The sequence below is a fragment of the Loxodonta africana genome, chromosome 6 (genome assembly GCF_030014295.1).
Source record: "Loxodonta africana isolate mLoxAfr1 chromosome 6, mLoxAfr1.hap2, whole genome shotgun sequence".
In the NCBI taxonomy this organism is placed as follows: domain Eukaryota; kingdom Metazoa; phylum Chordata; class Mammalia; order Proboscidea; family Elephantidae; genus Loxodonta; species Loxodonta africana.
Genome location: NC_087347.1, coordinates 17,957,740 through 17,971,177, shown reverse-complemented (window position 1 = coordinate 17,971,177; position 13,438 = coordinate 17,957,740). Strand labels below are relative to the sequence as shown.

The 13,438-nt window shown below is 36.9% G+C and overlaps 1 protein-coding gene across 1 annotated transcript in view; it reads left to right on the top strand.

Moving 5' to 3' along the window:
• Positions 1–13,438, top strand: part of LOC100666108 (putative serine protease K12H4.7) — a 66,822-nt gene that overhangs the window by 50,862 nt on the left and 2,522 nt on the right. Inside the window, exons 6-8 of the mRNA XM_064287392.1 lie at positions 4,539–4,737; positions 6,026–6,116; positions 7,622–7,830. Coding sequence (XP_064143462.1) covers positions 4,539–4,737; positions 6,026–6,116; positions 7,622–7,830 — 499 coding nt within the window. The remainder of the gene's footprint in view (positions 1–4,538; positions 4,738–6,025; positions 6,117–7,621; positions 7,831–13,438) is intronic.

Sequence of the window (13,438 nt, the reverse complement as noted above, 5' to 3'; positions counted from 1 at the left end):
ACCATTTGGGTTCAGAATTAACTGAAAACTGAAGTCACTGTTGGAAAGGAGTTGCCCCTAACTCTTGGCAAAACATGTTGGGAATAACAAGGTCATGCTGGGGAGCAGAATCTTCCACTGGCTTCTCTCCCTAAAAACAATCACTAGGGGTCTAAAATAACAGAACCATCCACATCTACTTTCTTGTACCCATTGTCCTCCACACCTGGATGTGTTAGTTACACAGAAGAGATGAGGGTCAGGCTTTTGTCCCTTTTCTATTTGTAAGTAGTTTGTGGAGAAAATTCTTGATTATTTCTAAAGGGTCATTCAAGGGAAGACTTGGCTTGTGATTCGTATATCTGTTTTCTAAATTGGATATCATGCATGAGTTTTTTTATTACTTAATAATTAACATTTATTTAATAATTGACTCTATATACTTTTTTAAATCTTTATAAGGGTATGTTATGCCCACTTTTCACCAGAATTAAAATAATATGTCAGATACAGATAATTCTCTGTGATTTAATGTGTAAGTGTTAATTTCCTGCCCACCTTTCTACTTAACACAATGGAAAATTTTCTGACTTTTTAGCTGGTGTGCTTGGTCTCCAATTTGGTTGTCAGAAACTCTCAGCAAAGATAACAAATATTCCAGGACTTAGAAGCCAAATATTACATGGCTATCCTCCAGTGGTCTGGAAAACAGTTTAGAGGTTAATTTTAAGGCTGATAGCTGTCTTGTCAGGCCAAGATCATGCAATTAAATCTTTTGCAAATGTAAGGGACTTGTACCAAAATAAGTTTGCCTAGAAATGAGTATCCAAGGCCCATGACCTATTCCATATTGTTAATGAATAATAACAATAATAATGAGATAATGACATTAATAAAAACTTCCACAGGCCAAAGGCTTATCCTGCCCCAGACCTTATACAAAGTAGTGTATAGTTTTTCTGCTAGAAATTCTTACAGTATCTCTATGTCAGTACTATATTACAAATAAGGAGCCCAGGCTTAAAATCACTTGTCCAAAGATGCAAGTGTATCAGAATTTCAGTGAGAGTTTGTCTGAATAAAATCTGTATGTTTTCTACTGTAATGATATATAAATTACATATATATATCTTCTTAACTTCTTTTTCAAAAAGATTACAAATTAAGTTAACATATTTATCCTCATGGCTTTTCTTTCTTTCTTTTTCCTTCCTCCTTCCCTCACTTTTCCCTTTCTCCTTTTTTTTTTTTTTTTTCCGAAATGAAATGTTCATTCTCTCATGGATAATATCAGATTTAATGATCACAACTAGACAGCACTCTATAGGACAGATTTATGCACCTTATCCCATTTACTCTAATGTACTCTTGTAGGTGGGCATTGTTATATCCACATTTAAAGATATGGACCCTGGTCCTCAGAGAGGCCAAGTGACTACCCTACAGTCACACAGCCAAAATAAGGCAGAGCCAAGATGCAAGACTGTTCTGCAGGTGATGGCAGCACAGTGTCTTCCTGAAAGCACCTCTAAAGGAAGCTCACATGCTCATTAAAACTCAAACTTTAATCTTCACAAGGCAGGTTCTTTCCCGCAGTAACTGTTGGCTTCGTGATTTTAATGAATAACACCCACTATTTTTTGAAGGTGTGCTTTGGCATTAGGAAGTGACTGGAAAGGGCTCGGTCCAGGATAGATTTTACTCGATTTTTTTTTTTTTTTTTTTTACATTTCCAAGATTATTGTTGTTTATTAGAGACTTTATTCTATCTTTTGCTTCATGACTGAAATATCTGAACATTCTTAGGAATATCAGGATTGGCAACTACACACTGAAAACCTTTACAGCATAGAATTTTCTTATGTAAAAATCTGGCTTTTTTTTCTGATAATTCACTACACTTAGATTTGGAAAAATTTTATGTGCTGTAAGGGAAGGTGAGTGGATTGAAATTCACGTGTTTTTTTTTCTGCTGAACTAATATACAACTCTAGTAAGAAAATGGATATTTAGATTTGCCCTTTGGAGAGCCTAATAGAAAAGAGGAATACGTATTTATCCCTAACGTGAGGCCGTGCACACAGGTGATGCTCAGCAAATTATGGATTTTTCAAGGCTTTTTCTCTCACTCAAGCAAACACTGCAAATCTATTCCTTCTTTTAACAGGGCTTTAGCTATGCCAAATCAAACCAAATCCCCTAAAATGCCGCTATATATACCACGTGGTGAGGGTAGTTTTTTCTTTCAATATCAGCATCTTAGAGGATTCAGCTCTACTAGATTTTCTAAAATTGTCATGAGGACCAATTTGCAGCACATTACCTGGAAGTCATGTTAACAATTCAGGTTCTTTGGCCTCACTGTCAAACCTCTAGAGTGGGAACCAGGCATCAGATCAGGTCCTCAGGTGATTCTTACGCAATTCAAGTGGAATTTAAGACTCTGTCTTCTATACTAACTGCTTATGTCCATCCTTAAAAAAACAGACAAAAAGTCAAACCTATTGACACTGAATCAGTTCCAACCCATAATGACCCTGTAGGACAGAGTAGAACGCTCAACAGGGTTTCTAAAGAATGGCTGGTGAATTCTAAATACAGACCTTTTGGTTGGCAGCAGAGCTCTTAACCACTGCACCACCAGGGCTCTCCTAACACCTCCCAAAATCCCACAATAGGAAAGTCCTATGAAATGTGAGAAGAATGAGTTATTAAATTGCAAATATGTTTCCTTTCTCACACTCATTTTCTCCTGCAACCCTTTCTTTGTTGGTATCCAGCTTCAGATTTCCTGTGCAACTGTAGGGTTTAATCAACTAGTTGCTGTCATGCCGAACTAACTCATAGTGTCTCCATGTGTGTCGCAATAGGATTGTGCCCACAGAGTTTCCATTATTAGATGATTGTTTGGAAGTACACTGCTAAACCCTTCTTTTGAGATACCACTGGGTGGACTTGAATCTCTAGCCTTTTAATTAGCAGTTGAGTTGGTTAACCATTTGCACTACCCACGAATTCCAATAGATTCCTAAATCCACAGACAATTCACTAAGTATAAATCAGGAAGTATAATTTTGCCAACAGATTTAACCTTTATCCACATTAAAACTTCTGTGGTTCTTAATAGATGGCATACTTGAAATAAAAAATGTTCCTTTAAAAACTTTTCTACAGAGACCTTTAACCCTCTGAAAATCATAATCAATAAAAATGTAAGAGTTCTATATCTGACCACTTTCTACAATTAATAAATATTGCAAGTTTTGCTTTTTTAGTTTTCTCTACTAAAAAAAAGGCATGTATTGAACAACATAATAATTGTAATTAAAAACAAATATTAATTATATGTAGATGATAGAAATGGCAAATGTTCTAGTTCATATACCCTTACCACAATTAAAAAAAGAAAAATGGAAGAAGAAATATAATAATTATAACAAAAACAATGCTACTTCTTATTGAAAGACTTTTGTTCCAGGCGTTATCCTAAGGACTGCTTTCATTTAATCCTCACAGCAACCTTATCAGTTACTCTGAGTAGCTTATTCTTATTATCTACATGGAACACAAGAGCAAACTAAGGCTCAGACAGTTAAGTAGCTAATTCAATGTCACACATCTAGGCTTATTGATCATCCCTATGGACATTGCACATCCTTGCTGTCACTTCTTCAGACACAATGTTCCCCTTGCCTAAAATGCACTCGTTATTTTTTAAATTTTTATTGTTGTAAAAATATAAAAACCTAACATTTGCCTCTCAACATTTCTCACATGTACAATTCAATAAAAAGCAGTAATAGTAACCATGTTGTGCAACCATCACCAATATCCGTCCCCAAATTTTCCATTCCCATAAACGAGAACCCTACGTTACCTAAATAATGATTCTATCCTTTTTCTTTCCTTATTTGCCTATAAACACTATTAAACACTAATCTCTACCCCTTTGTGTATTCTAGATGCTTCATGTTAATAAAAAAAAAATACAAATGCATTCTACTTCTGTTTATTTAAACCTTATACCATCTTCCAGGTCCACATCAATTTCTACCTCCTCAAGAAGCTTTTCTCAGGATTCTAGTCCTCACAAAACTCTCACAGAATTCCTGACTCGCTCATTACTGTTTTCATATTTTATGTATCTTGTCTTCTTAGACTAGAGCCTTGACACTCACTCTTTACACCTCCCACAGGTTCTAGCTTTGATCTGGCAAGATACTGCATGCTAATCAAAACTTGCTTATTTGTTAACAATTCCAACCAAATACCGACCTGAATACCAGAAGTCTTTGTTACAGCAAGTGCTTTTATGAGCTATGTGTCTTGCACAAGGTGGGTTCATTCACTTCTAGTAGACTCTGCAATCCATACAAGTGAGCTGATAGTTTTCAGGAGTTGATCTTCAGGCCAAGTCACCAAAAACTATTTGTAATTTATTTGAATTGAAAGCAGTCACTTAAAGCATTGAAAATAATTTTGGAGCTCAATTCCATTTGGAGCCAAAAGCCTTCCCATGTATATTGTCTTAAGGATAATTAGAATCCTGATTTTTGCAGGGAATACAGGTTTCATTCGGCATGGATGAACTTTGTGACATGATGACTAACACTTCACTGGGTTCACCGTACTATAGATTTGTTAGACTTCTACACGTACTATTCAAGGATGAATATTTGCGTTGCTTTCCTGCACAATACGAAAAGAAACTGGAAGTCTACTTGGACTCTTCCATCAACCACCACAATCCCACAAAAGGTAAAGCTTTTTCTGATGAAAATGAGAAGTGACAACATAACCAGAGCTAAAGTGTTTCCTCAAGGATGGGTACAGAGAGTGAATGAGTTGAGGAGCTGGACACACACAGATTAAACCACTTTAGTAAAAGATTCAGAAATGCCAAAAGCTTAGGATTGTAACAAGCAGAACTAAAAAAGGTGACCGGTAGTACTTTTCAATACTGTGTAGAACCAAATCTCAGATTTCCAAATCTAACTTAACTGGTAGCTGCCAGGAAACACTCTGTAGGTTTTATAGGATGAAAAAGAATAAATAAATCATTGGTGCTTATGAAATAGTTCACTCCACTTCAAATTCTATATAGAGTACTTCGCCAAATGTGGTTGCACTCTGAAATGACCTAATCTGTTGCCGTCTAGTCAATTTCCATTCATGGCAACCCCATGTGTTACAGAACAGGAATATACCATAGGTTTTCTTGGCTGTAATCTTTACAGGAACAGATCACCAGGCCATTCTTGCATGGCACTGCTGGGTGGGTTCAAATTGCCAACCTTTAAGTTAGTAAAAAAAATAGTAGTCGAGTAAAAATCATTTGCACCACCCAGGGACCCTCTCTCTACCATTAGCCTGTTTGACATCCAGTATAACTACAACTTCAAGCTATTTGTAGTATGAATAGTTCTTAATATGTTTAACTAAATTGATCAAAGATGTATGACTCCTTGACATAGCTGCTAGACTTTAAATGAACTGAACTTCTCAGTTATTATCCACAAATTGATGATTTGATCTATATCATCCTACCAATATTGGTGACCTCTGGGGAGAACATGTAGTCATAGAGTGACTGAAGATGTAGATATGGTGAGGCACAGGAGCATTGAGCGTACATCCTTCCTTCAAGAAACTTCATGCAGAAGAGCCTGTGACATACTGAAGGGAAGTTAACCAGAGGAAGATACAGATAGATTGGAACACGTTCCAGTAGAAGCTGGAAATAGAGGGCAGAAAGAAGGACAAAACTGAGGTGCTCAAAGAGATGATCCTGAAGAAAAAGATAGGATTACTTCAGGAGCATGTGAGGACCTTGCCACAATCTCCTTCTCATTGGACATAGCTTCAAGTCTTGCTCTGGTAATGTTGGATTTGGCTAAAAATATTGGTAATGATGAGATCAAATGTGTTTTAGAATGTCACAAGCATCATGTAAAATTGTGTACTGAAATCTTTTAAGCTTTTTTTTTTTTTGGTAATTGACCAAAATATCATTTCTGGTTAAATCAATTGATGTTTTGTTTTCTAGCCAGGCAATACTTCTATCAGTGTTGCACTGAATTTGGGTTCTTTCACACCACGGATTCAAAGAACCAGCTCTTCACTGGATTGCCTCTCAGGTAAACATTCTATGTTGACTTCTGTTTGTCACTGGAAACCACTATTGCAGGTTTTTTCTTCCTTTTTTTTTTTTTTTTCCACACTTAAATTGATCAAATTGGCTAATTTCAGATAGGTAAAACTTAAGGTAGAAATATTTTAGATGGAAGTTTGAGAAATCAAAAATAATTCCAATAAGATACCCACCCCCCAGTGCCCTCGAGTCAATTCCAACTCATATGTAGAACCAAATCTCAGATTTCCCAATCAGACTTAACTAGTAGCTGCCAGGAAACACTCTAGGTTTCATAGGATGAAAAAGAATAAATAAACTAGTAGCCCCAGTCTTACTTGCTGGCATTAGAAGGTCATTTTATCTAATACTCTTTAACCAATAATGTACTTTGTATGTTCATTGAAAAATCCAGTGAAGGATCATGGGTGACAGCAAAGTTGCAACTAAAGAAAGCAAGTTCTCTATCTCTTTTGAATTTTGGTAAGTGAAGGCTTGCTAGTTGTATGAAGTAAGACAGATTACAGTTAGTAGACTGTACTCTCATTGTTTTGTGATCCTTTGTTCATATTTACTGGGTTTGTAGAGCAAGATATGATTCCTGACATGGATTCCGTATTTTCTCCTATCTAAGTCCAAAGGTCAAATTTCCTAATAAGGAAACGAGCTAGGACTTAGTCTATGTCAAGTGTATTAATTGAACCACAATTTTTAAAAGTGATGTCTATGGTGAAGGTACCTGTATTGGGGCAAACACCTACTGTAGCCTCGCTTCTTTTGACATCTATTCCACCAGTGCGGAGAGAAGACCATCTACATTTTCCGCCCTTTGTTCCTTTGCTTATCAGTTTTGCTCCTAGGACACAGGAGGAGATATCTTCCTTCTGATTGGTTCCCTTTTTTAGTTTCTGTTTGATGTTCTAACCCTCAGGCTAGAACAACTAGAACTGGGTGGGTTCCAGGAGCTCTGGGCATACCTCTCTGCACTGGAGGTAGTTTCTCACTTTCACTGCCTCTGTAGTCTCTTCTTCTTTATCAGGCTGGTAGGCTATGCATTCAGTTTTCTTTCTTCCACAGTGGTTAATAGTCCAAGTATAGATCAGCAAGGAAAGAACATGGTTTTCCTCTTTTTTGTTTTGAAGCCCTGGGTGGAGTCCAGAAAACAGCAGCCTGTGCTGTCTATAGCCTCCTCACTAAGGTGGTACACTGAGTTTACCAAGGGTCTGATAGACAAGTGCTTTGTTGGCCACATTCCTCTGTGTTTACTGAATCAAGGACCTCCTAGGAGGAAAGGCTGGACTCACACAGATAGCTAGATAGCTAGCTAGAAAAATAGGTACATTTCCTTCTTAAGCTGAAGAAACCCTTCTTCAGGTATTTTAAGTAACTCAGATTCTCAGGGGAAAACAGAACAACTAAATAAATAACACCACACTCTTTCCAAAGATATTTTTCCTACATTCCTCAACCCTGATCTCCAGCACCTAAAATTTTGTCTCATTTTCTTTGCAGTTATTTTGTTCAGCAATGTTCTGATTTCTTTGGCCCTGAGTTCAATTATGATTCATTGAATATGGGTGTTATGTCCACCAATGCGTACTATGGTGGCTTCAAAGTGACAGGAAGCAAAATCATCTTTTCCAATGGTTCCTTTGATCCTTGGCACCCTCTGGGAATTACAAAGGATATCAGTAAAGATTTGCCTGCTGTCTTCATTAAAGGTAACACAATGTGAATAGTCAAATACCTATAAATAGGATGAAATCTGTCAGTATGTCATAATAAATGAAGGAGGCTAAAGTGGTTCAGTGGTTGAATTCTGCCTTCGTTGTGGGAAAACAGGTTTGAATTCCCTGACAATACACTTTATGAACAGCCACTTCCAGTCTGTCATTAGAGGCTTGTGTGTATTATAATGTACAGGTTTCGATGGAGCTTCCAGATTAAAATGTTCTCTTTATAAAAATCAGCCTATGAATGCCCTAGGGATCACAATGGTTTGATCTGCAACCAATCACAGAAATGGCACAGGACCAGGAAGCATTTAGTTCTGTTGTGTATGGGGTCTCCATGAGTTTGGGGCAAACTTGACTACAGCTATCAATAACATTAATGATTTGGTTTTGATGTTGTTATTGACAAGAAACAGAAAATACTCCTAAGCAGGTAATTAGTAGATCATTTAGTCTTCACTAGTATTTCAACTTCTGGCTAGCATCTAAAATAGAACACATTAAAAAGTACTAATCAGCATAGACGTCTAATGTGCCTATAAAATTAACAATTTGAGTACTATTTTCCTTGTGTGTGTTTTTTTCTTCTTTTTTAAATACGAAGTGTATGTGGTTTCATATAATCAAGTGATATGAGGTCATTTTCTTTTGCGAATGTAATTGCTCTTTAAAAGAAGTTGTTTTGTCTAAGGGCTCTGAACACTAGATAAATCAGTGTCCACCAGCACGACAGCTTGGTTCTTAGAGTAGTAACCTTACTTGGATCACACCACCTTTCCATGTGATCCATTTTACCTGCTGAGGTTGCTGAAATTACTTTTGAAATAATGTCAATAATCTGTACATAAAAAATAACCCAGAAAATAGTGTATTTTCACTGCAAAATAAAATCCACTGTTTATTATGCCAATGTGACATTTACAGAAGCCTTCACAATGATTTTCAGCTTAAAAGCCCTCAAAATTTAATATGAAACCGTCAAAAATATCATTGGATTTAGTGACCTTGACCTCTCTCATTGAGTGTTCTTCTGGATGAGTCAGTAGAAGTCAGGATAAAGCACATGTAAATAGAGGAGGTGTAAAAACAGAAACAGCAAGCTTAAACACCTTGACTGTGAGGAGTGGAAGAGGAAAAAAAAAATTGCTGCTGTTGAATGGAGTATGTTTAAGGAGAAAGATGTCACACTAAACGGAAGTCAGGAACTGAAAGGGCCGGGCAACACATGGAGGACTTGCCTTCACAGGTGGCTCTGCTGTAAATGGAGCAAATTACTTAAGTATGAGGGAAAACACAGTAGGTTTATAGTCTTAGTGGCAGGAATTTGAGAAAGTTCCTGGGTTGGAGTAACCATCCTTACAATTATCCAACCTAAATTAAGATCACTGTCAAATTCCTGCTACCTGGATCTTAAACTTCTCTGTATCTTCTCCTAAAAAATAGTTCAAAAGACATCTAAGCAGTATCCTTCATCTATTCTCTCTCCAGCTGACCCAAAGTTCTCTCACTCACATTGTGTGTGTAGGTATGAGTGTATGTGATAGTGTATATGAAGCTAGTAATCAATTTTTGTCCCAAAGCCTATCTTGTAAGAAAGTGGATGAGGTCATTTTGGTTTTCTAGTGAAAACCGAAGGCACTATTGCTATGGTATTTCCCAGAGATGAGATCCCAACATTAATTCCTGGTGGGGAGGGTAATGCCTTATCCAAAGCTCCTAATGGTTTTGCTCCTTTTGGCTTGGTGACTACAAATTCAGTACCTAGACAGTCTCATGCCCCTTCTTGTTATTGTAAAGAGGACACAGCATAAATGAGATCCCAACAGGAACAAGAGTGATACTTTGGTCCTGCCCTTTACTTGCTTCTGCATAGATATCAAGGATCAGATTACATCTTAATGGAAAATTACAATTCTTTTAGGGATTAATTAATATGTCAAGGAGATAGGTGGGAAGATATTTTCAATACCTCAAAGACAACTGAGAACAAACATGATTAAAGCAAGTTCCTATTCCATTAGAGTGGGCCAGGGAGTTTTAAAGTTTAAAGGGCCAGTGTCGCTTCCAGAAACACCAGACTTTAGATTTTCTAGTTTTCTAATCTCTCTCTGATGGTATCCTTGCCCTTTTCCAACCAAGACGTATCAGATAATGTTCAGATCTGAGTCACAATCCCATGGATATACCCAGGCAGGAGGTGCTCACTATAGCTGTGACATGGGAACATACAATATGTGCCTACTTGTTTTGACTGCCATTTCTCTCATATTCAAGAGTAGGTGATGTATAATGCCATAATAGAAACCATGGAGTTGTTCTTGAAATAAAATATATTATGTATTACACATTATATATGTTAATCACAAACTTTATGGCTAGTTGCCATTGAGTAGGCTAAAGCTCATAGCAATGCCATGTACAAAAGAACCATTATGATTACTAGCACACCTGAGTCTCGTGTTGCCTTCCAAACTAGGGGGCTCATCTTCCAGTACTACATCAAACAATAACTCTATTGTGATCCATAGAGATTTCATTGGCTACTTTTTAGAAATAGATCATCTGGCCTTTCTTTCTTGTCATACTCTGGAAGCTCCATTGAAACCTGTCCTGCATGGGGGACCCTGCTGGTATTTTAAATATCTGTGGCATAACTTCCGGAAACTTAATAACATGCAAGCCATGTTATGAAAAACTGACTGACAGGCGGTGGATTCACAAATTATAGGGCTATATTATTCAATAAGATGGTATGTATAAAATATTTAGTATACAGCATGCTCACTGATTGGTAACCCTGAAGAAGAATACCTAAATAACTTGGAATAGGCAACCATAGTGCACCAAGGGCACTAGGCAACCTTCTTATGAGCAGAAGTATTTTACCAAACGAACACAAATCTTTTGTATTCTACTTCTGAATTAATGCCTAACGCTAAATTTTACAATGATTCTAGTCATTTTTAAATGAATCTAATTTTATTTATATCTACCAAAAACCAAAACAAACCCATTGCTATCACATCGATTCTGACTCATAGTAACCAAACAGGACAGAGTAAAACTTCTCTAGAGAGTTTTCAAGGCTGTAAATCTTTATGGAACCAGACTGCCACATCTTTCATCCATGGTGCCACCGGTAGTTCAAACCTCCAACCATTTCGTTAACAGCCAAGGACTTTAATCACTGCACCACCAGGACTAGCCACCATTTTTTCCAGTGCTATCTAATAAAAGTATAATTTGAGCTATACATTTGAAAAACATATAAAATTTTCAAGTAAATACACACATACAAATGAAATTAACATTGACAACATATTTTATTTAACACGATATATTCAAAATATTTTCATTTCAACATATAATTAATATAAGAGGATAGTTAACATGATTTTTTTTTTATACTAAGCGCTCAAAATCTAGTGTATATTTTTCTAAAGGCGCATGTCAATTTGGAAGAGCCATATTTCAAGTGATCTATACCAACACATGGACTGTATGAAGAAGAGGGCATAAGGATTGGAGAAAGACTCCTTAACAAGCTGTGATATGCAAATGATACAACCTTGCTTGCTGAAAGTGAAGGGAACTTGAAACATTTACTGAAGAAAATCAAAGACCACAGCCTTCAGCATGAATTATACCTCAATATAAAAAAAAAAGAAAACTCACAATTGGATCAATAAACAATGTCCTGACAAGTGGAGTAAAGATTGAAGTTGTGAAGGATTTCATTTTACTTGTATACACTATCACCACCCATGGTAGTAGATGTCAAGAAATCAAATGATGCATTGCATTGGGCAAGTCTGTTGCAAAATCTCTCTCTAAAGTGTTAAAAAGTATAGCTTTCTCTTAAGGACTAAGGTATGTCTGACCCAAGCTATGGGGTTTTTAATTGCCTCATATGCATGGGAAAGCTGGACAATGAATAAGAAAGACCTAAGAAGAACCCATGCCTTTGAATTATGTTGTTGTACAATACTATTGAATATACCTTGAACTGCCAGAAGAATAAGCAAATCTGTCTTGAGAAGTAAAGGAGAATTCTTACTAGAAGTGAATATGGTGAGACTTTGTCTTACATAATTTAGACACGTTACCAGGAGGGACCATTTTCTAGAGAAGGACATCATGCTTGGTAGAGGGTCAGCAAAAAAGAGGATGACCCTCAAAAAGATGAACTGACACAGTGGCTGCAACAGTGGGCTAAAACATTACAACAATTGTGAAGATGGCGCAGGACAGGGCAGTGTTTCCTTCTGTTGTACATAGGGTCACTATGAGTAAAAACTTTGTCAGTGCCATGTAACAACAAGATAGCCACATGTAGCTCATGGTGGCTACCATATTGAACACTGCAGGTCACACTTTACACTTGTGTAATCTCATTATATACTCCTAAAAATCAAGGGTAATTGTTAACACATTTCGCATTTTACAGATGAGAAAACAGACCATAAAACTAATAAACCTGTTGCCATCTAGTTGGCCCCGACTCTGTATCACCCCCTGTGTGTCAGGGTAGAACTATGCTCCATAGACTTTTAAATCACTGATTTATTTTGAACAGCGTCAGGCCTTTCTTCTGAGGCACCTCTGGCTGAATTTGAACCTCCAACCTTTCTGATGTTACCACCGAAGGACTCCTACAGAGGTTAAGACAACCGGACTAAGACTCCCAGTGTAATAAGTACTAGGACCAGTATTCAAAGCCAAGGAGTCTCACTAGCAGTCTTGTTCTTTAACCATTTTGCAACTCGCCTTCCAAGTTTTTTGGAGTTACAAGTTCTTATCATTTCAAAAAGACCTCGAAAACCTGAGAGAGCTATTGCAAATTCTTATTTTTAATGGAACTTAGTAAGATAGAGTGCTCAAATGCATTCATTTAAAAGTATTTATGGAGGGTCTACTTGTGTCAGATGCTGTGCTGGACACTAGGGGGATAAGGGTGCACACAGTCACTGCTCCTAGGAGCTACTCATCATACATGTGAGACAGATATTGATCAAATAACTACACAGAAAGCTTTCCTGTGTCACAGATGTCCAGACAGAATTGAGAAAGCGAAGGGGAAGTTTAGGATTCAGCCTCTAGGAAGCAATCTCCCTCATCCCTCTGACTGTGTCTTATTCATTTTTGAATCCATGGCGTCTACTATATGGCTGACGTTCAGAGACTATGTGCTGGTTGAAAATTAAAAAATTATAAAAATGAAGTTAAGAGAACCCAGCAAGAAGGTCAAAGTCTCATCTTCTGCTTCTTCCCATTAACCAGAAAAAAAAAAAAAAAAAATAGGGCTCTTATTTATAACTGGAGAAGAATTTGAAAAACTGAGTCAAATTTTGTAGATAAATATGCCTTTTCCACTTTCATTTCCGCATCTCTTATCACATTTCTAGTTGGTCTTGTATTCACTTAGCATTTTGTGCTCCTTGAAAATACAGTTTTATGACTCCTATTAGATAATAAAATCAAGTTGGTATGATAACCTACCTTTTTATGAACTTCATTATCTAGTCGTGGATATGCATAATTTCAGTATACATCAGAACTACCATTTCATATTTTGGGATGTTCAAATTTGGCCATT